The sequence below is a fragment of the Euleptes europaea genome, chromosome 7, assembly GCF_029931775.1.
Source record: "Euleptes europaea isolate rEulEur1 chromosome 7, rEulEur1.hap1, whole genome shotgun sequence".
Taxonomy (NCBI): Eukaryota; Metazoa; Chordata; class Lepidosauria; order Squamata; family Sphaerodactylidae; genus Euleptes; species Euleptes europaea.
The window spans coordinates 87,843,067-87,870,304 of NC_079318.1; the positions used below are offsets into that span (position 1 = coordinate 87,843,067).

Consider the following 27,238-nt stretch of genomic DNA (forward strand, 5'->3'; position numbering starts at 1 on the left):
ACCAACATTGAACTTAATTTGCCACATAGTTGCCCACTCAGCCAGTTTGTGGAGATCCTCCTGGAACTCTTCATTCTTGGTTTTCACCATCCTGAATAATTCTGTGTTATTTGCAAACTTAGCCGCTACACTACTCACCTAGTCCCAGATCATGTATGTACAATTAGTACTGGCCCCAATGCTAATCCTTGTGGGACCCCCGCTGCTTACTTCCCTCCATTGGGAGAACTGCCAATTTATTCCTGCTCTTTGCTTCCTGCCTTTTAATCAATTTTTAATCCATGAGAAAACCCGTCTTATCCCATGACTGCTAAATTTACTCTGGAGTCTTTGATGAGGTACCATGTCCAGAACCTTCTGGAAGTCCTAGTATATAATGTCTACTGGAGAGCCAGGGTGGTGTAGTGGTTAAGAGCGGTAGTTTGGAGCAGTGGACTCTGATCTGGAGAACCGGGTTTGATTCCCCACTCCTCCACGAGCAGCAAAGGCTAATCTGGTGAACTGGATTTGTTTCCCCACTCCTGCACATGAAACCAGCTGGGTGACCTTGGGCAAGTTACAGTTCTATTAAGAACTTTCTCAGCCCCACCTACCTAAGGTGTCTGTTGTGTGGGAGGAGGGAGAAGGGAAGGTGTTTGTAAGCCGGTTTGAGTCTCCATTAAATGGTAGAGAAAGTTGGCATATAAAAACCAATTCTTCTACTGGGTGACTGTTGTCTACATGCTTGTTCACTTTCTCAAAGAACTCCAAAAGGTTGGTGAGGCAGGACTTTCCTTTGCAGAAACCAAGCTCATTTTCCTTCAGTGGGCTTTGTTCCTCATGTGCCTACTCAGTCTATCTTTGATTACAGTTTCTACTATTTGCCTGGGACAGACGTTAGGCTGACTGGCCTGTAATTTCCTGGTTCCCCTCTGGACCCCTTTTTAAAAATCAGTGGAACATTTGCTACTCTCCAGTCTTCCGGAAACAGCAGCAGATTGTAGCAACAGATTACATATATGGGTTAGTAGTTGAACAATCTCACATTTGAGTTCCCTAAGAACTCTGGGGACTATGCCATCTGGACCTGGAGAGTTATTGGTTTTTAATTTTCCCCACAGGTCTAGAACTTCATCTCTCGTCACCTCAATTTGACTGTTCTTCAGACCTTCCTTTCTGAAAATACTGGCTGTGGCTCTGGGGTTGTGTGGCCTCGACTGGGTGCGGATGCCAGAAAACAAGCAGGGAGGAATCAGGGAGTTTGTGCTACCCTACAGCAGAGAGCCAAGCCACAGGTTTAGCTCACAAATGATAGGAGAAACATGCTTTGATTGTTGCGTGCATGTTTGAGAGCCAGCGTGGTGTAGTGGTCAAGAGTGGTGGTTTGGAACGGTGGACTCTGATCTGGAGAGCCAGGTTTGATTCCCCACTCCTCCACATGAGCAGGAGAGGCTAACTGGTGAACTGGATGTTTCCCTACTCCTACGCATGAAGCCAGCAGGGTGACCTTGGGCTAGTCACAGCTCTCTTAGAGCTCACTCAGCCCCACCAACCTCACAGGGGAGGGGAAGGGGAGGAGCTGTGGCTCAGTGGTAGAGCATCTGTTTGGCATATCGAAGGTCCTAGGTTCAATCCCCGGCATCTCCAGTTAAAGGGACTAGGCAGGAAGGAGATGTGAAAGACCCCTATCTGAGACCCTGGAGAGCTGCCGCCGGTCTGAGTAGACAATACTGACCTTGATGGACCACGGGTCTGATTCAGTATAAGGCAGCTTCATGTGTGATTGTAAGCTGGTTTGATTCTTTCTTAAGTGGTAGAGAAAGTCGGCATATAACAACCAACTCTTCTTCTTCTATAGCCAACCAGAAAACCAGTGTGCATGCCTTGGAGCAGACAAGAGAGCATTAGTGGAGGAACGGAGCCGACACAGGAAGCCAAGGCCACTAACTTTGCTTTTTGTTTTATTTATTGGGTGTGCAGCAGACAAAATGCAGCCTCACAGCCGAAAAAAGAAACCAGACAACCAACAAGTGATGAGCTTCCCCCACGCCAGAGCTGCCGGCGAAGAGGATTAAAAACTGCAAGGGGTGGAAGGGGAGAGAAGAGGGCAGCGTACAAATGGGAACAAGTGCCAAGAGGCAGAGCGATGGGGCAAGATGATCGACGGGCCAGCCCTTGTGCTGGCAGGGTGTTTGGCGTGAGCGCACGCGCATGGATGTGTGAACGAGAGAGAGAGAGAGAGACCGACACACCGCTCGACTGTACAAGTCCCTGCCTCAGACAGAGGAGAGGCAACCTTGGACCGCGCTGCTAGCATCCAAAAGTCCCAGCTGCCCTTTTCAACCGGGAGAGGGAGGGCGCAGTCAAAATCATCACCGAATCGCAATCAAACCAACATCCATAAGCTTCTGGATTTTCTGAGCGATGACGGGATTCTTCAAGTGTCTGCAGAGAGGGGAAACAAAAGACTTGCGTCAGAGCTCCTGCCTGCAAAAACGGTTGAGCGGTTATGGCGTTCTGAGTCACGGTAGGAGCCTTCTGCCAGCACAGAGACAATGTGGAGCCCAGTCTAGTGGTTAAGAGTGTCGGAGGAGGTTCTGGGAGACCCGGTCTCAAATCCATACTGTCTCCTAGACGCTTGCTGGGCAACCCTGAGTCAGTAGCTCTCGACCTAACCTACCTTACAGGGTTGTCGTGAGGATAAAATGGAGGGAAGGAGGAAGTTGTAAGACACTCTGGGTCCCCACTGGGGAGAAAGGTGGAGTAAAAATGAAATAAAATGAAACACAATAATGTAAGAAAATCCATGCTGGATCGGACCAAGGCCCATCAATTCCAGCAGTCTGTTCATACAGTGACCAACCAGGTGCCTCTAGGAAGCCCCCAAACAAGACGACTGCAGCAGCATTATCCTGCCTGTGTTCCACAGCACCCGATATAACAGGCATGCTCCTCTGGTCCTAGAGAGAATAGGTATGCATCATGACTAGTATCCATTTTTACTAGTAGCCATGGATAGCCCTCTCCTCCATGAACATGTCCACTCCCCTCTTAAAACCTTCCAAGTTGGCAGCCATCACCACATCCTGGGGCAGGGAGTTCCACAATTTAACTATGTGTTGTGTGAAGAAAGACTTCCTTTTATCTGTTTTGAATCTCTCCCCCTCCAGCAGATGACCCTGTGTTCTGGTATTATGAGAGAGGGAGAAAAGCTTCTCCCCGTCCACTCTCTCCCTACCAGGCATAATTTTATAGACCTCTATCATGTCTCCCCTTAACTGCCTTCTTTCCAAGCTAAACAGCCCTAAGCGTTTTAACCGCTCCTCACAGGGCAGTTGTTCTAGCCCTTGTGAACAATTTACACAGGGACTTCAGAAACCACCAGGCTACCAACAGAGCAAACAGCACAGTAAGGCCTCATGGGAGAGAGGGTGCTTCTAATTCTCATGAGCGTCGAAACGCTTTGAAAAAGTACAAAGCGGAACCTGTAAAAGGCTTCAAAGGAAACTCCCCCAGCCTGACCTCAACCGACTGCCACAGGCCAAAATCCATTTCCAGCCCCTCCTCATAACTCTCCTGAAGCTCCAACACAAAGAGTTTCCAGGTATGTTAAAAACCCTGAGCTCCAAAACTGCCCACAGTGAGGCACATGAAATTAAAATCTATTCAAAACACCGATTGACATATGCAATATTGATCTGTATTTATCTGAAGTAAAACCTGGATTACAAATCCTCTTTGCTTCAGGGGCTTCAGCCACCCCATGTGCATAATTACCAGTCTTAGCCCTACCTCACATTTCACATATTCTCTTGGCTGGTCGAAGCATGAGATGTGGAATGGTGCATGTATTTTGAACAACAAGTGACTGCCATTATGTCCCACTGAGTTCTATGGAGCTGATGCTCTGGTGTTTAGAATTGCAGCGTCACCAGGGTAATTCGGCACAACAAAGGAGCTTCCAGGCTAAAGCGAAGGAACCCGAAACCAGAATATCCCCTTTTGTTTATTAGTACCATTTGGACTAGCACCCAACCCCTGAAGGATCTCTATAAAGACCCCAGGGCAGCTTGCCCAAGCTGAACACACCAACCGCCCCCCCACACACACACAGCATCTCCCTGGCCTCACTCACTCGCTTAACGCTTGAGGATCTTTCTGCATCTGCTCCAGGATCAGCCTCATGGCTGGGTCGCTCATGATCTGCTGCACCTCGGGATCGGACATGGCACGGCGCTTCACATCCTCGGGGTTGTCGTTGCGGTTGTACTGGGACATGAGGCAGCGCTGGTAACCCTCTGAGGCTTCCTGCAAGGCCAAAGGCAGCAGCATGAGGGATTCTGCTTGGAAGACAGGTGCGCCTTGCCCCCTGTTCTCTCCTACGGCTAGCGTGAACTGGGCAAGGCCCACAAAGGTCTGTTTTTCTCTGCAACAGCTCCTTGCCCCCTACCAGACTGTGCTGGAAAGTCACTTGATTCGTATGGGACTGCAACAACAGCTCAGCATAGCCAGCTGGCAGAAGAATATGATTGACTGGGGGCATATGAATATATATATGTGCAAGTTGGGAACCTGCAAGGACTTTCGGAAGGCATCTCATTTCTCCCTCCACCACTATTTCGTCTTTCTCTTTCCTGAAAGCCCCCATAGCCTCTCCCCTTTTCCTTATTTCTTAGACCTGACCCCAATGAGTCCTCCCTCAAAGGCCAAAACAGGTCTGCCCTCTCCCTTGCCTTTTCCTGACAGAACCAAGCCTGGAATACTATGGTTGCCTAGCAATAGCCATTGAGGGAATTCATTGCTTAAAGCTACAGGCGCTCATTTTATCATTTTGGTTTTTTTTAAATCACCCAATGTCTTTTTTTAAGATTTCACATTTTTCTGCAAATTTGGAGCAGTTAGGTTTGTAGAAAAGTGGGTCTTGCCCATTCACAGCTCCAATCACCGGATTTCAGTATCCTCAGATTTGGCCGACTTCACTATTGGCATATAGTTGAAGGCAAACAAGCGTAATGTTTAGAAAACCCCTTCCCTGGGAGAGAAAACTGGTTTCCACTAGGAAGGCCCTTCCTTTGCAATCACAAGACCAGTTTTTATTCCTGGGGAGAAGGAGTGCCGCCCCATAACACCCATAACATTTCCTGCCTCTTTAAGGGAAAGAAGACCTGGTCCCCCCCCCACGTCCTCTGTTATAGCAGCTGTGTCCAGAAAACATGTACCCACCTTGCAGTTTGAATCCAACTCAAGCGCCTTCTGATAAACATCCATGGCTTTGGTATAATCTTTCATCGCTTCCAGTGCCGCTGCTTTGCGTGTGTAGCCCTTGACTGCAAGCCAACACCAGATGATCAGTCACCCTCAGAACAAGAACTACAGACCCACGTACTCTGCCCCAGGTTCTCTTTTGTTAAAGAGAAGAAAGCAATTGTCCAGCATCACTGGCTAAGCTTTTTACAGCACAGTCCTAAAGACAGCCGATGAAGGGAGCTTTGAGTCTCAAAAGCTTATAGCCTGAAAATTATGTTGGTCCCTATGTTGCTACTGGACTTGAATCTAGCTAACCTAAGGACAGTTACCACCTTCTATGCCCCCTGACTCCAATGGACCTAAAAGGGCAATTCTTGTTAGGATTACAGTGTCCATCAGCAAAATGGTGGACTGAAGGACTCAACAAGCGGAGGGGATTCTTGGACTCATACTCTCCCGTCTTCACACTGCCAGGTATGTATATTTGCTCGTGGCAAACCATGGTTTGCTGTCACGTCCAAGCCAGAAAGCCGTAGTTTATGCTATGCCTGCAAACCAGGATTCCAAAGGTCTGGAATTCTGGTTTGCAGGGAAAACACATACCGTAGCTGTGCTGATTTGGATACAACCTGTGGGAGGAGCTGGAGGGCCCCCATTCATGTAGCATTAAACCACAGTTTGGTTTTTAACAGGTGCTCATAGCCGCAGTTGTTTGGAATAAGCTGTAGCCCTAGGGACTTGAAGGCAACGTAATCAAATCTAAACCCCAGCCTCTGGGCCATTGTCCATCACCCCGACCTTTATTTATTTGATTATTACCCTGTCCTTTCTCAACCAAAGTTGGACTCAGGGCAACTAACAATAAATAAAATACAGTTTAAAAATAGATATGCTATGCAAGATATAGATCAGTCTGAAATCATTTCCAGTATTAATATTAAAGTTCAAAAATCCAGATGGCGTCCCTACAAATAAAGGGAGAACAAACAAAATGGACAACAAGGGGGGGGAGAAAAGGGGAAGAAAAGAGGAAGGGAAACAGAGAAAGGAAAATGGAAATGCAGGGTAGGGAGGCCAGCTAGAATGGAACCTTCGCTATCCTCAACCATAGGACTGGCAGAACATTTCAGTCCTACAGGCCTTGCGGAACTGAGCCAGGGCTGGGGTCTCATTTGAGTTACACCAGGCTGGAGCCAGAGCCAAAAAGGCTCTGGCCCTGGTCAAGGGCAGCCGGATACATTTTCATGATGTACCACTTCATCATCTTTTGCCTTCCCTCATCCCCCTTCAAAGTTGGCATCCTCAAGACCGAATACTTACTGAAGGTGGGTTCTAGACGGATACATTCTTCACAGTCCTGTGGAAAGAGAAACAACTTTTTAAAAGACTTTCTTCCCATACTCTCTGGGCCACCAGTTAAGATTTTCCTCCCCAAGGCCCGCTCTTCAGCCCCCTGCCTGCAGAGGTGAGGCAGCGGGCAACCAGAAACTTTTATTTTTATATAGTGGCATCTTGCTTTTGGCATGTCCTCCCCCTTGAGGCTCACCTGATGCCAAGCTTACTGCCCATCGGGCACCAGGAAGAAGCCATCTTTTTACCCTTGCTTTTAACGGAGACATTCCCTTTTTCCCCCGTGTTATTTATTGCACTTATTAGCTGTCTTTCTACGTCACAGGAACTCAAGGCAGCTCCCAATGTAAATAACGAACTGCATAAAAACCACTACTTAAAAACAATAAAACTGCTGGTAGGTGGAAGAACTAATAAAATGCCATCATGAATAAAACTGTCTCCTAAAGACGGAGAGTGATTGGCCTGGGTGCAACTTCCTGGGGAGGTTGATTCATAATTGTGGGGCTGCCATTGAAAAGAAAACTTCAAGAAACCTTTTTCCAAATCAACAGTAACCACTATGTAGCTTTTATCGAACACAGGCAGCATTCAATACATTTCGGGTACACTGTTAAGTAACAAAGAAGAAGAATTGTTTTTTATATGTCGAGTTTCTCTACCATTTAAGAAAGAATCAAACCGGCTTACAATCTCCTTCCCTTCCCCTCCCCACAACAGACACCTTGTGAGGTAGGTGGGGCTGAGAGTTCAGAGAAATGTGACTGGCCCAAGGTCACCCAGCTGGCTTCATGTGTAGGAGTGGGGAAACCCACCCAGGTCACCAGATTAGAGTCCGCCGCTTATATGGAGGAGTGGGGAATCCAGTTTTCCAAATTAGAGACCACTGCTCTTGACCACCACACTGGCTCTGAGGAAGGCTGGTATTACCCCTATATTGCAAGCACAGGGCTGAGATGGAGAGTGGCTCAACAAACACAATCAATGAATCTGCTGGCAGAGAAGAGATCTGACCCAGAGACTGCCTCAGATCACAGCTGATCCTCTTCGACACTTCGCCACTGCCAGCTCTTCTGTGCCAGAGAACATGGGCTAAAGGACCTTGGGTCACTTCCTAGGGTGCACATAATTCACTAGCGGCCTGCTGAGTTTCTCCATTGCCACCCATGAATGCACACCCCTGGGGATCAGCAGTTGTGGGCAACCTGTCTTTTGTACCTAAGGGAGCTTTGGCTCTTGAAAGCTTATACTTTGAAAATCTTGTAGGTCTCTAAGGCGCTACTGGACTCAAGCTTGTCTTTTGTGGAAGCTTATCTGGCTTTCCTTCGTAAGTTACTCTGAACAGCTTCAGAGAGGCTCCAGGGTTTCCTGGAAGGCAGCTCAAAAGCCCCCCACTCTAGGAGACGGTTACCTTCAGCGCCAATGGGAACTCCAGCAATTTGGTGTAGCAGGCAGCTCTGTTACTATAGAGTTTGGCATCGTTGGGGTTACGTCGGATGGCTTCTGTGTAGTGCTTCATTGCCTGAGGGTAGTCTCCTGGGGGGAAAAAAGATAAAGGATCAGATCATATTACAACAGGTATCTTGCTCCAAGTGGCTGAAACTGGCTAATTAGAACTGAACAAAAAGCACAGTTAAAACCAACACAGAACACCAAAAAAGTAAAAATCAGCAGCAGATAACTCAGAGTAAAGCAGTTCAAATGACCCTGGATTCAATCAGTTTGGTCAAAAGCATAGTGAGGAAATGAAGCTGCCTTATACCAAATAAAACTATTGGTCTACCAAAATCTCCTCTGAGAGGCAACACTCTCCAGGATGAGGTCTTTCATATCCCCTACTGTCTGATCACCTACTGAACTGACCCTGATGGACCGAACGCCTGACTCCATCTAGGGCAGCTGCCTAAGTTCAGCAGCAGAATGAGCACACTAAGACATGACCTGGCGCAAGACTCTCACCTTTCTGGAAATACTCGTTGCCTTTGTTCTTCTCCTCCAAAGCTAGCTGAGGATCAATGTAGGCAAGCCTCTCCTGCTCCTTTAAGATTTTCTCAGCCTGTAGAAGGAAGTTACGTTTAAAAAGCAACAGTGCCATTACCGACTGTACCCCTTCCGGAAATCCAACCAAATTAAAGACTTCTAATGGAGTGCCTAAGCCCCAGGAGATAAAGAAGAGTTGGCTTTTATATGCCAACTTTCTCTACTTTTTAAGGAGAATCAAACTGGCTTACAATCTCCTTCCCTTCCTCTCCCTAAAACAGGCACCTTGTGAGGTAGGTGGGGCTGAGAGTTCTAAGAGAGCTGTGGCTAGTCCAAGGTCACCCAGCTGGCTTCATGTGTAGGAGTGGGGAATCAAACCCAATTCTCCAGATTAGAGTCCACCACTCTTAACCACTACACCAATGCTGATGCTGCAAAATATAAATATATTTTATTACTCAGTTAAAATCCCCTACACGTTTCACCCAAGGGAATCTATTAGTCTTGCAGTGGCTTTTCCAAAGAGTATAAGAGCCTTCCATTGACAATTCGCCACTGATCTGATAGTCTTGCAGTGTTTTTTCAAAGAAGAGTAACAGATTCCCTTGAAGAAGCCTCGCGTAAAAGTAGGGAATTTTAACAGAGTAATAAAATATATTTTTACCTTATTTTGCTCCATCGGCCTTGGCCTTATTTTTTTTAATCTTTGATCTGCGAGACTACCTAGCCCATGGAGTCATTGCTGACATAAGAAGCCCCAAGGGGCAATGGGAGCCGATTGTGCTGTAGAATTTAAGGCTGATGAAGCCCTCTAGCGAAAACGTTAAAAATTAATCCGGAAAACGTTCCTTGAACAATTTCCATCTCTGGCTGTGAAGACTTCTTTGAGAAGCCAAGTCAACTTACCTTTAGCCATCCAGGCAAGAAGAAGATACTATTCTCAGTTGCACTATTCAGTTTATGAACTTTGATAAGAACTTTGCAAAAAGAATGTTGAGAATGTTTTGACTGTGTCTTTAAGTGCATTTGTATATGTTTTGTTCACATAGTTTTGGGTGTTAGGCACAGGGTCATACTTTTTGTATAATATCGTGTCTTTGATATTGAAATATATTGAGCTCTGTGCTGTTTATTCTCGCTAACCACCGAGTGTCATGGCTTCCTGCAGAAGTTGCATGAGGAAGATGGGATGCCTGTAGCAAGGGAGGCAGTACCAGCCAAAGAAGCCGGAGACTGCAGATGCTTCTGGAGGTGGGAGGGGCACAGGGACACGACCCAGCTGACTCCGGCAGAAGGCGGCTCAGGACCCCGACGCTCACCTGCTGGCACTTTTTCAACACGTCCGGAATGCGGTGCTCGGCCAGAGACTTGTTGTAAAACTGAATGGCTTCCTTGTACTTTTCCTCCTTGAAGTATGAGCTGCCAATTCGGGCGTAAGCTCTAGACAGAAGAGTTGGTTTTTACAGGTCAATTTTCTCTACTTTTTAAGGAGAATCAAACCAGCTTACAATCGCCTCTCCTCTTCACAACGGACACCTTGTGACGTAGGTGAGGCTGAGAGAGTTCAGGGAGAACCGTGACTGGCCCAAGGTCACCCAGCTGGCTCCATGTGGAGGAGTGGGGAAACCAACCCGTTTCTCCAGATCAGAGTCCGCCACTCTAAACCACTACACCACTAAGAGAACATGCTTAGAACAAGAAGCTCGTAAGTGGAATGCCCTGAGGCACGAAACCCGTGAAGTTTTGTTGGGGAGGATGGGAAGACTCAAGCAATGGGTAAACACAGGGTGGTTCCCAAGAGAGAAAAAGAGCATGATGAGCAGCAGGCTCTGCCATACACAAGAGGACATCTCAAGCAATCACGTTTCAGCTTCCGTTCAGTCCATGCATAAAAATTCTCAAAAGTCTTAAAACAGATTGTCCTGTTTTTCAAGAAAAAAAACCCTGAAGAAAGCAAAGCAAATCAATGGGCTGGGTCCCTCCAATGGGAAGTACAAGGCACTTACAGGCAGCTTTCCTTGCTTTTCCCTTCCCCCAGCAGTTCCCCTACAACCCACTAGCAGCCAACGCTGAGAATCATGGGAGCCTCTTGGATAAAAAGAAGAGGCACAGTGATGTGGGAAATCAGACAAAACCTCCCCGATCTCCTCTTCCTGCTGATGGAACACGGGCAATGGAACAAATTTTGTGCTGCTGCTTCTGAGAAGAGGATGTTCAGCTCAAATCACCTCCTTCATTTCAACAACCTAGTCAACTAGGCTACCCTGACACCCCTTTTCCACCTGCATTGACTTGCTGGAAGTCTTATGCAGCTGCAGAGGGAAGATCTGTCATTATGAGGGCCTTTCATGAGCATCATCTAATGCAGGGGTGTCAAACTCATTTGTTATGATGGCCGGATATAACATAAATGTCACTTGGTCAGGACAGGCCGCGCCTTGTCAGCCGAAATCGGGACTGGGAGGGGTGCCTGCCTTGGCTGGCTCGCAGGCCAGATAAGAGCTCTCAATGGGCTGGATCTGGCCCCCGGGCCGTACGTCTGACACCCCTGATCTAGCCCATTTCCTTCAGAAGAAGAATTGGTTTTTATATGCCAACTTTCTCTACTTTTTCAAGAGAATCAAACTGGCTTACAATCTCCTTCCCTTCCTCTCCCCATAACAGGCACCTTGTAAGGTAAGTGGGGCTGAATGTTCAGAGAGAACTGTGACTAGCCCAAGGTCACCCAGCTGGCTTTATGTGGAGGAGTGAGGAATCAAACCCAGTTCTCCAGATTAGAGTCCGCCGCTCTTAACCACTATACCTCTATGCTGGCTCTCTAAGAATGGGTTGGCAGAAAAGTGTGCTAAGATGCAGAAGCTCGAGCAACATGTTTACCAACGGGGTGGGACTGCTCTCTCCCCCCACCCCAGAAAAACTGCAGTGGGTGGAAAAACCAAAGTGATCCTTAAAGAAACTGAAGTCCCAACAAGCAGACTTGCAAAGAAACACAGCTCTGAGCAACAGAGGACAGCTCTCGCGAGCGACTTGCTGCTTACTTGGCAATCTGGCGGTAGTCCTCTCGATTCTCGCGCCCCACCTCGATAGCCTGCTTGCACAGCTCCCGGCACTTATTATAATCCCCCTTCTCAAAATAGACCGCTGAGGAAGAGAAGGTGGGTGAAGACAGAAAAAGTAGTGAGTCCCTGACAATCCCCAAACCCTGTCAGCTATCAGCAGCAAAGTTCCTACGGATGGAAAGATGCTGGTTGACAGGCAAGTAAGCACACGATCCAGCACTTATACAGAACCACAGCAAACTATATGAAGAATCATAGAGTTGGAAGGGATCACCAGGGTCATCTAGTCTAACCCCCTGGACAAGGCAGGAAATTCACAACGACCTCCCCCCCAAACCCCAAGTGACCCCTACTTCATGACCAGAAGATGGCCAAGATGCCTTCCCTTCATGATCTGCCTAAGGTCATAGAATCAGCACTGCTGACAGATGGCCATCCAGCCTCTTCTTAAAAACCTCCAGGGAAGGAGAGCTGACCACCTCCCGAGGAAGCCTGTTCCACTGAGGAACCGCTGTTAGAAAATTCTTCCTAATATCTAGAGTCCCTGCCCTGAGGGACAAGCTGCAATTTCAAGCCAAGGGGAAGGGGGATAAGAGGGAGAAAGAACGTGCATTCATGCCAGTCAGGCTTTTGTTTCGGGGAGGGACGGCTACCATCCAACAGAGCCAGCAAATAGCCAGCTTTGATACCAAAGAACCGGTCCCCTTGATGTTCTGGCTGGGCCCTATGCTTCAAGCCTCCTTACTACCAATACCACCTGAGTGATTTTATGTCCTTGAACTGAGAAAAATAATCTGGCATAATGGCTGTCAGCTGTTTTTGACCCTGGTCTTTGAGAGGAAACGCCTGTTTTTGACCCTCGTCTTTGGGAGGAGGCAAGTGATCTACTCTCAGCTTCAGCTCTTCCTCCACACTACAGGGATGGAGACATTGGTCCTGCCTGACCAGATGCTGTGAAGATTACTGAGAGCATGTGTTGAGTGTGCAAACAGGACAAGGTTATTGGTGCTACCGAACCAAGTCCTGGAGAGAAGTGCTCTCAAGCACCACCTGTTGGGGTTCTTTCTCCTGCATTTTCCCGGCAAAAAGACGATCAAATGCTAAGCTTAACTGCTCGCAACTCTGAAGTAGGCCAACTGACCTGGCGCAAGTCCAGCCCAAGTCTTTTGACTCTGGCCTCCTCTGCGGCTGGACATCTCAGCTTTACCCTCTGGGAGGAAGGATAAAAGGATCTTCCTTCATCTCACCTGCTTGATTAGTGATATACGCCATGTTGGTTGGATCCAGCTCCTTCGCTTTGTTGTAATGCTTCAGGGCTGTCTCGAAGTCTTTCTTCTTGTAGGCCTCGTTCCCCAGCTCCTTCTCTTTAAGAGCCTGAAAGGCAACCGAGAGGTCTTTAAATGATAGCTACTTTAGGACAAGTTCCAGAATCAAGCAGAAACTTGGGACACTTCAAGGATGAAGACTTTCATTGCAGGATAAACAGACAACACCACTTGGATAAAGTGTGGGTACAAACAGAAAGAAAGGAGGAGAAAACCAAGGGAGGCCAGAAGGTCTAAAAATCTATCTATCCATCCATTCACCCACCCACCTATATGACAGCCAGCTTGGTGTAGTGGTGAAGGTGTTGGACTAGGATCTGGGAAAGCCAGGTTCGAATCCCTCGCCATGGAAACTTGCAGGGTGACCTTGGGCTACTCACACACTCTCAGCCTCGACCCTGGCAAGTATTTGCATGGGAGACCTCCAAGGAATACCAGGATTGTGACGCTGAGGTAGGCAATGGCAAACCACCTCTGAATGTCCCTTGCCTTGAAAATGCTACATGGTTGCCATGAGTCAGCTGTGACTTGACTGTGTGTATATTATGCATGTATATACGTATGTATGTACCATGAAGCTGCATTATACTGAATGAGGCAATTACTTCAAGGTCAGTGCTGTCTACTCAGTGGCTCTCCAGGATTTCCAGCAGGTCTTTCACATCATTCACTGCCTGGTCATTCCAACCGTGTCCACCCTTGCCCAAACATGGGGCAAGCATCTGGTAGCAGAAGCCAATGGTGTCTGTGATGCTCCGTTTTCAGTGGGCAGTACATAAGAGCTATGCTGGATCAGACCAAGGTCCATGAAGTCCAGCAGTCTGTTCGCACAGTGGCCAACCAGGTGCTTCTAGGAAGCCCATAAGCAAGAGTGCAGCAGCATTCTCCTGCCTGTGCTCCAAAGCACCTAATATAACCACAGAATCATAGAGTTGGAAGGGACCACCAGGGTCATCTAGTCCAACCCCCTGCACAATGCAGGAATTTCACAACTATCTCCCCCCCCACACCCCCAGTGACCCCTACTCCACGCCCAGAAGATGGCAAAAAACAACCCTCCAGGATCCCTGGCCAATCTGGCCTGGAGGAAAATTGCTTCCTGGCCCCAAAGTGGTGATCGGCACTACACTGGGCATGTAAGAAAGGGTAGGCATGCTCCTCTGATCCTGGAGAGAACAGGTCTGCATCATGACTAGTATCCATTTTGCTAGTAGCCATGAATAGCCCTCTCCTCCATGAACATGTCCACTCCCCTCTTAAAGCCTATACCTGCTTCTTGTTCTCTGGGAGGTCTTCCTCCATGGGCTCCGGCTTCGGTTCCTTCTTGGGAGGAGGAGGGGGTGGCGGGGGAGACATTGCTTCGTCGTCATCATCTGCACCGGCCAGGTCTACTCCAAGCAGCACCCCCAGGGTTGTCATCACCCGCGGGTCCTTCAATTTCCTTTTATGAAGCAGGGCATGGAACAAACAGGTTACACGCTGCTGGCGGCAGGATCCGAAGAACTGGAGACATGCATTCTACCCACACTTCTGCTACAGGCAATTTTGGCCATACTGGTCCAAAATTAAAATGAAAACCACATAATGCCCTTTACTAGCCTGGTGGAACTCTGGTGTCCTAACAAGACCCGGCCCCTGCAGTACTTAACTCAGTTCCCCAGGCCCTGTAAGACGGAGATGTTCCACCAGGCCTATGGTTGAGGGCAGTGATGGTCTATACATAAGCTGGCCTTTCATTCCTATCTCCCCAAAACCCACATTTAACACATTAGGGACAGCAGTAAAGAAATGCAGGAATTTTAATTGAAGTGATTTTATAAATTTGCTACAATTGATTTTACTGTTGTGGAAAAGAAGTTGTAAACCTTGTGGCTGATTGTATGTGTTGGAGGCCGTCCTGAGACCAGCTTTGCTTGGGGAGGGTGGGGTATAAATACAAGAGAAGATTAAAAAAAATTCTAGGACCAGCCACAATGCTACAGAGCCACTGGGTGCCCAGTCCCTACTAGTCTCTGGTTTGGTACGGATATACGGGTCTTCATTTACCTAAATGAGTTCTATGGCTATAAAACATCATCTTGATTTTATTTGGTCTCTTATCCCCCAGCCATCTAACTACTTTGATTACAAGCCCCCAGGGAACAGAAGCACCTGCATAAAAAAAAAAAAAAAACTATTCCAAGCTGCTCTGAGCCAGCAAAATAGAAATGTAACACACCTGAAAGGCCTGGGTTCGAGTTCCAGTACTTTGAGTTTAAAAGAACTCTTTAAAAAGGTCTGCCAAAGATCTATTGGTGGAGATCTGGGGAACCAGCTGCCTGTCAGAGCAGGTAATGCTACAGTAGAGAGATCTGTGGTCTGTCTCACTGTAAACCAGCTTCAGCTGTGCATCTTTCAGCATGCCACTATGCAATTAATGTAGGCAACACCAGGCACCCCCCCAGGAAGTATTTCAGACAGAAATCAACAGATTTCCCAAAACAGTGTGAAACCCAGAGGCCACATGTTACTCTCACATTTCCAGCCGATAGCTCTTGCACTGTGCATCCAAATCCTGCCCCTAAACCTCAAAGCTGTCTCTTACAGGTGGTAACCAAGTCAGCAGAGGCATGGACACCTGCCTCAGCTGAATGACAGACTCCATTTTCATGTCTTTGAGTCATAATGTGGGAGAAATATTTTCTGGTGCACCATCAATGGAAAAAAAACAAAAGGGAAAAAACTCAAACTACACAAAGAATTAAAAGTTGAACTAATATTATACAAATGGTATTATAATTTATTATAGAGTGTACATGCATTAAAAACACTAGGCCCAAAACATTAAAATTACTAAACATCCAACAGTGTTGATGACCTGTAATAAATGCAAATGACCAACATGAAACCGCATTTCAGCCTTCCTCACTGGTCATATATACATTCATACATATTTTCACAAACACATCCAAAAATACATAAAAGGTATGTTGAAAAGTAACCACCTTATATGTTGTGTGGCCCGTTGTCAACTGTAGCGAAATATGTTATTTTCACCATTTAAAATAGGCACGCACGCAAATGTTCTTATAATATTTTTACTATGTCACCTGGATGTCTAAATCATCAAACAGTGATACAATGTATAATATTAGCACCACCAACGGAAGCAGACGCTCAACTGCCCATGGTGACAGAAGCGCCAAGGTTTTCACACACTAATTGCCCTCACACCTGCCGATAAATTCACCTATGGATTCTGCCTTTGAGAGCTCAAGTTTCCTGCAAGGAGTACGGTTTCCAAGGCAGTTAGAATCATAGAGTTGGAAGGGGCCAAACAGGCCATCTAGTGCCACCCCCTGCTCAATACAGGATCAGTCTAGAGCAGTGGTGGCGAACCTATGGCATGTGTGCCAGAGGCGGCACGCAGAGCCCTCTCTGTGGGCACGCGCGCTGTTGCCCCAGCACATCTAGAGATTTGCAAATCCAAGGCAAAACCTCCCATGCGTTTTAGCCATTTTGTCCCTCCCCTCGCCTGCCGGCCGTGCTAAGACCCTGCGGGATCCGCCCAGGCCTGCCTCCCGCCTTCCTTTCCCCCCTGCTTCCCGGAGCCTCCCGATGGGCCTCCGAGCGGCTCCGGAGCAGCAGCAGCAGGCAGTGGCGGGGCGGCCATGGAGTGGCGAAGCCGGGGGCTGCTGCTGCCCGCCCTGGCTGGAGCGCAGTACGAGAAGTACAGCTTCCGTGGCTTCCCAGCGGCCGAGCTGCTGCAGACAACACTGTGATAGATGAATGGTACCTCCACATACAGGCAGTCTACGAGTGAATACCAGATGATAATGACAAACAGCGGGAAGGGCCAAGAATCACACATCACATTAAAAAGGACTCCAGAGACTGCCTGCTGCCAGAGACAGAGTACTACGCTAGACAGACCTTTGGTTTGATCCAGTAAGTGAATCCAAGCTACCCTCACCCCCCCCCCCACCCCCCGGCACTTACGTCCCCAGCTCCGATGGCTTGTTGCGGAGCTGCTCGATCAGCTCTCTGTAACTTGGGTCACTGAGCAAGCCTCTTGTGCGTGGGTCGCTCTCCAGCTTCTGGAACAGGTTAGGCATGTTGAAAGGGTTCATGAGATTCCTTTCTGAAGGGACGAGCAAGGGGGGAAAAGTAAGGAAAGTGAGATTTCTTTCAATAACTTGGGGGGCTACTCTCGATTGCAGGATAATTTCTGTCAGCTGCACCTGCCACCTGTGATTGAACACGCAAACTCATGAAGCTGCCTTATACTGAATTAGACCCTTGGTCCATCAAAGTCAGTATTGTCTACTCAGACCGGCAGCAACTCTCCAGGGTCTCAGCAGAGAGGCCTTTCACACCACCTACCTGCCTAGTTCCTTTAACTGGAGATGCCGGGGATTGAACCTGGGACCTTCAGCATGCCAAGCAGAGGCTCTCCCACTGAGCCACAGCCCCTACCCAATCGCTCTTGGCCAATACCTGTCTACCCCACTTGTGTCTTTCAACAGCCAGCCTGCGTGGAAATACAAGCAGCTGACTTTTCAGTTTTAAAAAAGCATAAGAGGCCCATCTCTTTTGTACTGACTGAATAGCAATAAACACTGAGCCTGACTCTTTGCCAGTTCTCTCTTTTTTTGGGCATCCAGCGCAGGGCTCAGAAGCCACCTGTGCCAGGTGTTGTGGAAAAGAATCAATCCAGAAGGAGGCTTTGCCAATACACCAGTTTGGTGTTTTATAAAACAGTCTTCATTTTCTTCCCAAGAAGCAGCTAACTCGTCCAGTATTCCCACAGACTAGTTTAAAGGATCTTTAAGACAAGAAATAACTTTCTAAATAGATGCAAGGGACTGCTAACGGAAGCACGAACAGCCCGTATCTCTCATCCTGATTTAGGCATGTGTACACACAAACATGTTAGAACAAATAAATCACATGTACTCACAAGGAGGTAGTTGGAAATGCCAAGGACCATGACTATTTATTTTATTTGTATCCTGCCCTTCCCTGACCAATGTTTTGGATCAGGCCAGATACAACACAAGGCTGTGGTTACTTTTGTAAAACAGGGTTTTGGCTGACATGCAATTACTCAACCTGGTTTGCCTCAAATTATTAGAGGAAAAAGCAAAGGCGATGAAACTATCTCCCCTGCAACGATCCAGGGCGTATCCCAGCCTGTACTGCTGTGATGATGGGCAAGCCAGGATGTCTGCATTGGTATGTCACCAAAAAACAGCTGTGGTTAATAGACCAGCTGCCAACCATGGTTTCAGGTGTTGGTATAAAGTGCCTTAACCAATAGTTAATGGAATGATCTGTATTTGGACGATCATGCTACCATAGTGAAATTAAACCACAGTTTTGTGTGACATTTGACACAAACATTTTTTCTGTCAGGCAGAAGGCCATCTTCCGTTAGAGTGGAACTAATCAACGATGGGACACCTGAGGCAGAGCAACACTGACCTCCTCCCTGCATGGCTCCCAGGGCAATAAAGACAATCATAGAATCATAGAGTCGGAAGGGGCATACAGGCCATCTAGCCTGACCCCTTGCTCAATGCAGGATCAGTCTAGCGCATCCCTGACAAGCGTTTGTCCAGCCTCTGCTTCAAGACTGCCAGCGAGGGGGAGCTCACCACCTCCCTAGGCAGCCGATTCCACTGCTGAACAGCTCTTACTGTAAATAGTTTTTTTCCTAATATCCAGCCGGTACCTTTCCACCTCTAGTCCTAGATCTTTAGTCCTGGGAAAGAGGAGCTAAAACATGCATCACCCAGCAACGGCCATTTTGAATCCACCAATGGAACGCCATCTGAACATCCCATACATCTGGATTTTTTTTTAAAACCGTTCTCGCCTTTCCAGGTTAGGTTTGCAAGGATGAATCCATTCATTCCTCAATGCTTATAGCACCTCAACATTCCAGGTATACTCTAGCACCAGCTGTATATTTATACTGCCTGGAAAGGAACACACATTGGAGGGACTATACAATGGCCAGATGTGCAGCCCTTCTGCCATATTAGAAGGGAGATTTAAGAAGATCCCCAGGGTGGAGAGACTTTGCCCGTGGAACACAGGGGAGCTGGAAACCACTGAGCATGTAGTTTTTAGATGTCCCCTCTACAAGTCAGCCCACTTCAATATCATTGACCATTTGATTAGGGAAATGGGCTCTGGTGATGAGGGTGAATGGACCAAAAGGTTTCTGCTGGGAGACAGCTCACCAATCACCACCCAGGTTGCAAAATATTGTGCAGTAGCAATGAAGCTACATCGCCTTAATATACAATTTTAATCTGTCAAAACATAAAATTGGGTGATTTCTAATTTTGTTGGCCTTGGTTGTAAACATCTACTCTGTATGGTCAGTTTCTGTTTTACCTGTTTTATCTGGCATACCTGCAGCAAATAACATTTATTCATTCATTCATTCCTCAATGCCATCCACTTGCAACTATGCCTAGCATGTACCAAATAAGTCCCTTCCACCTTTTAGGTCAATGCAGGTCACCGAAGCTGGACAAAAGATCAAGAAAGTGCTCCAGTGGAATCCCCATAGGTATGAAACAATCACTGAGAATAAGACATTTCCTTATTGGAAAGTAACTGGGGAGGACTGTATACAAACCTATGGATCAGATACAGATTGGATACGCACCATTTGATTCCTGTAATTTGCCCCGAGCCAAGCATACTACAGACAGGGTGTATCCTTGCAAGTAACGCCTCCATGGCTGCAGGGCAATGGTTAGAAAGGTTCCCCCTAGCCCAGGGCTTAGCGGACTCCGCCTCTGGAACAATTTCTCACTCTTCTTTCAATTAAGCTACAGACTTAAGAGCAGCGAGTCCACAAGGAAGAAAGCAGACCGAGGCACGGCCTTCTCACCTGTCAGCCTGGCTTCCATGTTCTGAAGGCCTTCCTTCAGCTGCGCGTTGCCTGGCTCATGTTTCAGGCCTTCTTCGTAAGTCTTCTTGGCCTCTTCAAAGCGGTTCAGGAATTCCAAGGCAGCTGCCTTTCGGGAGTAGCCCTACAGACAACAGGAAAGAGGTGAGGCCAGGCTTTTAGGAGGGAAAGATTGCTATTGGCACCTCCACAAAATGTGGCGTTCAGTCTCAGTGATGGTGACTTAATAACGTAAGAAAGGCCGTGCTGGATCAGACCAAGGTCTATCAAGTCCAAGAGTCTGTTCACACAGTGGCCAACCAGGTGCCTCTAGGAAACCCACAAACAAGACGACTGCAGCAGCATTGTCCTGCCTGTGTTCCACAGCACCTAATATAATAGGCATGCTCCTCTGATCCTGGAGAGAATAGGTCTGCATCATGACTAGTATCCATTTTGACTAGTAGCCATGAATAGCCCTCTCCTCCATGAACATGTCCACTCCGCTCTTAAAGCCTTCCAAGTTGGCAGCCATCACCACATCCTGAGGCAGGGAGTTCCACAATTTAACTTCAAGGGCCTCAGATCACCCCTCCCCCTCCAGGTGCTGCTCAAGAATTGAGACTGTTTGGTGGTAGTGTTTTCCCTGGAAGGGGGTTCTGAACTGGAGATGGTGGAAGGTGTTATTGAAGCCAAGGAAACGATAAACTGGATATGAATATTTATGAGCAGGGGCCCTGGCTCAATGGCAGAGCACCTGCTCAGCATGCGCAAGGCCCCTGATTTAGTTCCTAGCATCTCTGGAAGCAGAGGATGGGATAGGCCTGTGACCCTGAAGAGCCACTGCCAGAATTAATAATATTGAGGCGGTTTCACAGATTCACGTCAGCAAACAGACCAGATCAGCAGCAAGCAACCTTTTTTCGCTCGAGCGCTAAAAATCGTGCAATGCCTACTAGTGAAGACGTTGGTGTGCTGGCAAATGACATAACAGGGAGGAAGGTTTTGCTTGACCAGATACAGTGGGAGCAAGCTGATGCCTAGCAGCCCTCTCGGTGCCTCAGGGTTTTACGTTCCCCCACCCCAGACCACTGGACAGAATCTGGCCCTGTGGGCACAGCAAAACAGTCTTGGTACATCCCTGTCTGGCACATACTTGCCTACCCCTGGACTAGACTCTCTGCAAGGTGCCAGTCGCAGAGTTCTTTCGCAGAAATTGCTAGGAAGAAGAGCTGGTTTTTATATGCTGACTTTCTCTACCACTTAAGGAAGAATCAAACAAACTTACAATCACCTTCCCCTCCCCACAACAGACACCCTGTGAAGTAGGTGGGGCTGAGAGAGCTGTGACTAGCCCAAGGTCATCCAGCTGGTTTAATGTGGAGGAGTGGGGAAACAAATCCAGTTCACCAGATTAGCATCCACCGCTCATGTGGAGGAGTGGGGAATCAAACCTGGTTCTCCAGATCAGAGTCCACCGCTCCAAACCACGCTGGGAGGAACAGTGCTTTCAGCTCGAACCAGAAGGCAGCCAAGTGGCTCTAGACAAGGCCCAGGAAATCCCCAGCACACAAGAGGATTTTCCTGCCCTGAGGAGAGCCTCAGCTAGAAAGATCTTCTCACCTTGCCCCACTCCGGCTTCAGCTCGATGGTCTTGCATGCATCTTCCAAGGCTTTCTGATATTCCCCCTTTTTGGCATAGGCAGCAGATCTGTTGCTGTACAGCACATGGTTGGAAGAGTCCAATTTAATGGCCTCGGAATAGTGCTTGATAGCTTCCGCTGTGTTCCCCGAGCTCAGGGCTTTGTTACCTTTCTCCTTCAACTCGTTCACCTGAAGAGCATCAAAAGACACAGAGAGAAAAAAGTCAAAGACGTGTTAAGAATTGTGTGAGCTAGTAACCCAGTAAAGTAACCTATTTCCCCACTGCACTATTTCTTAATAAACACGGAGCACCCTGGACTAGTTATCCTATTATAACATGTAACCAGTCATACATTTTGCTTTTATGAACTGTGCTTGGGTTATAAAGGGAAAGGAACAGCCTTCCCAACTTCAAAAACTCTCGGTTTTTTGAAAAGAAATACAGGCCTTCCAAAGTTGATTGTTACTTGAAGGCACACGTTTGGGAGTGAGGACCCAAGCTTCAATTTGAACATCTCCCGTAAGGATATTGCAACTGCACAGTGCCTCATTTTAATTAGGCTGCTACCCATGCAAAACAGCTACCTCTGCCAGCCCCATGCTCAAATCAAGCCAAACATGCCAGGCAGGCAGGAATACCAGCCAAAAAGAACCCCCTGCAACCAACCAGTCTGCACAGTATTGTGGGTGGCAGCTGAAAACTGTTCCAAGGTTTGCTCTTCCTGTAACCCAGACGTAGGACTCGAACGGGAGCCTGCAACGGCTCCTTTCTGAATTCTCAGAGCTCGCTCTGCTCTCTAGACAATAACTTAAGGAGAAGTGGGGCTGGAAATTGAGCTCAGCTTGAGAGGAGAAGGGCCATGGCTGTGTGGTAGAGCATGCAGAACTGTGTGGTAGACCAGTTCAATCCCTGCCATCTCCAGTTACAGCATCCGGTAATAGCGGACATGGAAGACCTCTGTCTAAGACCCTAGAGAGCTGCTGCCAGTCTCAGCAAGAGCATACAATGCTGTAATGGACCGATGGTCTGCTTCAGTCTAGGGTAGCTTCACGGGTTCAGTTTAATGGGCTCTACTTAATTGTTTCTCAGTTATGCAGTACATGCCCACAGGACCACATTGCTATAATGGATACATGCTTCAACCTTTTGATTCTGTAGTATCAAACCAACATACAGAGCCTACGTTTCTTACAAGGCAGAAATATTTTTGATCCTATCAGTGACAACAGCAGGAAAACTGTCTGCCAAACCTTCATTTATGATTGATAGTCTCCAAGCGCCATATATAACTGCCATGAGTCCAGTCCATGAGTCCTCAGTTAACCATCCATCCCAAACACATGAAGCTGCCTTATCCTGAATTAGATCACTGGTTCCTAATGGTCAGTACTGTCTACTCAGACAGGCAGCGGCTGTCAGGCAGAGGTCTTTCACATCACCTCCTACCTGCTTTTTAAACTCGAGATGCCAGGGGTTGAACTCGGGACCTTCTGCATGGCAAGCAGATGCTCTACCACTGAACGGCACGCCCCCACCTACGACAACCTTAAAAACTGCAAGCAAACAAGGCTTTGCTCTAGGAAGAAATGCAGTGAGAGCCTGAGGGACAGAAAGGCCTCCAGGTATGAGTCACTGCTTCCACAGGTAGCACCTCCAGCTAATGAGCTCCAGAGGAACAGAGACTGCAGCGAAGCCTCTACCAGCCTGCATGAACGTGCAGCCCACGATCTGCCAGGGCAAACGGAACGACAGTGAAATCCCCACCATGGCCAAGGCCACTCCTGAAAGGAGACGCGAGCGCAGGCGGCTCCCTCTGAATCACAGCTCCATTCAGATGGGGACTGACTGCCGAAATTACAGACTGTTAACGGGAGAAAAATCACCACTTTCAGCGGGGTTGAACTGGAACATTCAGGCTACATATGCAGAGACCCAGGGACCTTATGACGCTACTTTGAGAAACAGCTGCACATTAAAATGTGGGCAGATTATCACACACGCTTACAAAAGGGGGGAAAAACCCTGCGATGAAGTCCAGAGGTTGTCTGTTCTCTCATCAGAAGAGTACTCATTACTCTTACCCTCTTGCCACATATTTGGTGGGAGGCAGGAAGGAAGGGAGAACCAGAGCTAAAGCCAGGGTTTTGTGGAGGGAGAAGGTGGACTATAGCCAGGTTGCCATAGCTCAGCCTTGGCAGAAACTCTTAATAGATTTACCTTCATCTGCCTGCACGACGGGCCTGGTTTTCTCCTTGAGAACTGAAAAACTACCTTACTAGCCCTCCTTGAAAGAGCGGTAACTTTCCACATTCCATTTTCACACTGTAAGGCAACAACGGGTTTCTCTAGCAATTAATGTGGGAAGGCAGTGCCTATAATTAGTGTGAGGAGGTCAGACAGGGTTATATCTCAGTGGCAAAGCACATGTTTTACATGCGGAAGTGTCCTTAAAACATTTAAGTGATGCTTTTGCACCCAAATAGGGTCCCCCATGGTGGCGAACATCAAAATAAGCACAACCGTTTACAGCACAACCACTTCAAAAAGTCACTTCAACCAGCAGAGTTCGGCAAGTGTCATAGTCAGAAACTGCGGAGAAGCAGCTGTCAATCAGAGTAGGACAATACCACAACAGATGGATGAATGATCTGGCCTGCCGGAGCTTCATAGTTCCATATGATCTAATTTCTCACAGAACCATTACCGCCAGTGAAATTTTACATTCACAAAGATTTCAATGCTTCTTCCAAGAATGTTGCTGAGTTGAAATCAACACAGCCAAGCATGAGCACAGAAGACCAACAGAGTCCTCCCTCTGCTATGGCAATGCAAAATTTCCCCTGAAATAGGGCCAGCTGAAATGCCTCTGTTTCCCTCTTATCTCTGCCAAACATGCTGCAAACATGCTGCAACTTGTTGGTTGCTGTCAGCCCAGAAGGCACCCTTGAAAACAAGTGTGCCTTTAAGAGCTGTAAGGTCCTGTCAAACCACAGTAACCCAATCACTGGTCCAGCTTCTGCCTCATTTCATATGCTGCAGAATAATGCACATAACCCCTAAATATCTAAGTCATCCAAAGCCCCCCAAACACAAACACACCATGCCTCACACCCCAAGAAATAGTATCCAAATTCAGAAAGTGTTCCACGCTTTCTTGGCCTGACTCTTAACCATTCTGACCAAAGCTCCCCGCATATATCTCGTCAAACGGGATGTCTTTTTGAGCACAATTCAGAATTTTAGAATCACGACCACAGATCAAGGCCCCATGCAATACCTGAAAAGTGTACTTGCTAAAAAATAAGGTACTGCGTGGGCCCCATGCTGCCCATTACCCTAACACTCCAAATCCAGCAGTTACATTGCCATTTCCCATTCAAGGTGCATACTGGACATCCCCTTCTGAGGCACTCTTCTTAAACCCTACTTCCTAGAACAAGCAACCTTTCTGAGCCTGTAGGCACCTTTTGAGTTCTGACACAGGGTGGTGGGTGCAGCCCAAAACGACTGCCATGGGAGGCAGAGCCAATCACAAAATTGCTGTCACAGGAGGTGGATAAACACACGCTAAAGAAGCCCAAGTGCAAAGGAGGGGTAATTAAAAAACAGTAACACACTGGGAAAGAGGAGCAAGTAAGAGAATAAAATCAACACTGTGGCAGCAGCACCAGAATAGTGTAGTGCTTAAAGGCGGTAGACTGTGGTCTGGAGAACCGGGTTCGATTCCCCACTCCTCCACATGAGCGGCGGACTCTAATCTGGTGAACCGGGTTGGTTTCCTCACTCCCACACATGAAGCCAGCTGGGTGACCTAGGGCTAGCCACAGTTCTCTCAGTACTCTCTCAGTCCCACCTACCACACAGGGTGTCCGTTGCAGGGAGGGGAAAAGGAAGGGTGATTGTAAGCCAGTTTGATTCTGCCTTAAAAGGTAGAGAAAATCAGCATATAAAAACCAGAAAGGCCATTATTTTAATCTGCACAGCCAATCAGATCTCCAGGGGCCACCAAAAGCCCTGCTGGCACCACCCACTTTCTAAAAAACTTGGTGGGCTCCATGGTGCCCATGGGCATCATGTAGGAATCCCTTGTCCTAGAGGTAACTTCTGAGTGCAAGCCCTAGATACAATGAAGAGAGATTCATGAACACATCTCCAGCTGCCTTCAAATTTAAAATACAGTGGCACCAGGCCATGCAACATGAGAACAGAGGGGAGGGGAAAGAACCTAACCCCCTCCTGCACTCTTTCAACCACTGGGGGGGGGGGGGAGATGCAAGCACTCCCATGGTACCTGTATTTCTCCCCCTTCAGGGCAAACAGCCAAGAGAGGATAGAAGGTTATAACCCCATCTGAAGCAGGGCCCCATGTATACTGCAAAGTTTTTAAAAAGAGAAAGATACCATCTAATTTGGCTTGGAGCGAATAAAAAGGCAAGGATATTACAAGGTATGTCAAACAATCTAAACACTCAGAAAAACCATAAAATATTAAAACCAGCTCTCTGCTGTTGATTTTTGTTCATATTTGTGTAATTTTACAGGACCCTGACCTGGATGGCCCAGGCTAGCCCGATCTCTACAGAATTCAGAAGTTAAGCAGGGTCAGCCCTGGTCAGTACTTGAAGGGAAGATCACGAAGAAATACCCAGGGTCATTATGCAAAGGAAGGCAAGGGCAACCCCCCTTTATTAGTCTCTTGCCTTGAAAACCCTACTGGGTTGCCGTAAGTTGGCTTCGCCTTAATAGCATTTTACACACAATTTTATATGGCTAACCCTAGCCCTCACAAAACGCCCTCACACATTTCCCACTCTTTCCCTACCTACTGTTTCATTCCACAGTACCCCTCAAGGCTCATCCACCAACACTTGCACTATCCGCTCCAACCCCAGCTTTCCCAGTTCCTTGCAAAGATTTAGCCTCTCCTTTCTTACCTTCTCACATTATATTTCTTCAGCACCCATTGCCCCATAGCTAAAACACCTTCAGATCTCCCCATCCCCGTGACATAACCCCACACCTGCACCATTCTTCCCTTAACAGCAGCAGCAGGGGGGACAGTTTATTGCCAATACACAGGAGCCCTGTAGTGCCTTCAAAATACTCTTTTTGCACCAGAACAAAACTGAATTGATCGTTCAACATGTCATAGGCTTCCTGCTCACTCCTTCCTCAGGGCCCTCAACGCACCTTGACACCCCCTACCCTCACAACGCTACCACTCCACACAAACCCCTTACCCAGACCTCACCAGCCTCCCACACTTCACACCCTCAAGACCCCCACCATCCAGACACCCCCTCGGACTAGACTTCCCAGAATCCCTTGCACAGAAACCCCTCCAAGACCCTCTTTAAGTTACACTACATTCTCAAGACCCCCCCATCCAAGAAGCCCGAGACTCACTTTCCCACAACCTTTTGCACACAGGTAGCCCCACCTTCACACATTAGCCCCTCAGGTACCCCTTCCCCTCTTGAACAAGCCCCTTCCCATGGTCCTTTGCTTCCCCCCATGGATCCCCCCCCAGGTCTATGAAGCCTCATAAAGATAGGGGGGCCCTCATTCCTCTCACAAAACAAGGTTCCCCTGAAGGCCCCCACTTCCCATGAGCCTTTGCACAGGATGCAGGCCCTACTTTTCTGTCTCTCTCCCCCACCTTCTCCATGGCGCCGGCTTAGGACTCCGCGCCACCTCTGCCGCCGCCTCTACTTAAGCCTTCCTACCCCCCCTCCCTTCCTGCGCCCGCCTTTCCTCTTTCCCCCCC

General features: G+C 47.9%; 1 protein-coding gene across 1 annotated transcript; it reads right to left on the minus strand.

Annotated features, from left to right (window-relative positions):
• Positions 1 to 1,950: 1,950 nt before the first annotated feature.
• STIP1 (stress induced phosphoprotein 1) lies at positions 1,951 to 27,238 on the minus strand. Its single transcript, XM_056853035.1, has 14 exons — positions 27,131 to 27,238; positions 21,450 to 21,659; positions 19,830 to 19,971; positions 16,919 to 17,060; positions 14,210 to 14,381; positions 12,863 to 12,989; positions 11,595 to 11,697; positions 9,876 to 9,996; positions 8,536 to 8,632; positions 7,988 to 8,112; positions 6,547 to 6,583; positions 5,203 to 5,306; positions 4,115 to 4,287; positions 1,951 to 2,424 (listed from the first exon to the last, which is right to left on the minus strand). Exons 1-14 carry the CDS (start codon positions 27,137 to 27,139, stop codon positions 2,352 to 2,354), a joined length of 1,635 nt encoding a protein of 544 aa, XP_056709013.1. The 5' UTR covers positions 27,140 to 27,238; the 3' UTR covers positions 1,951 to 2,351.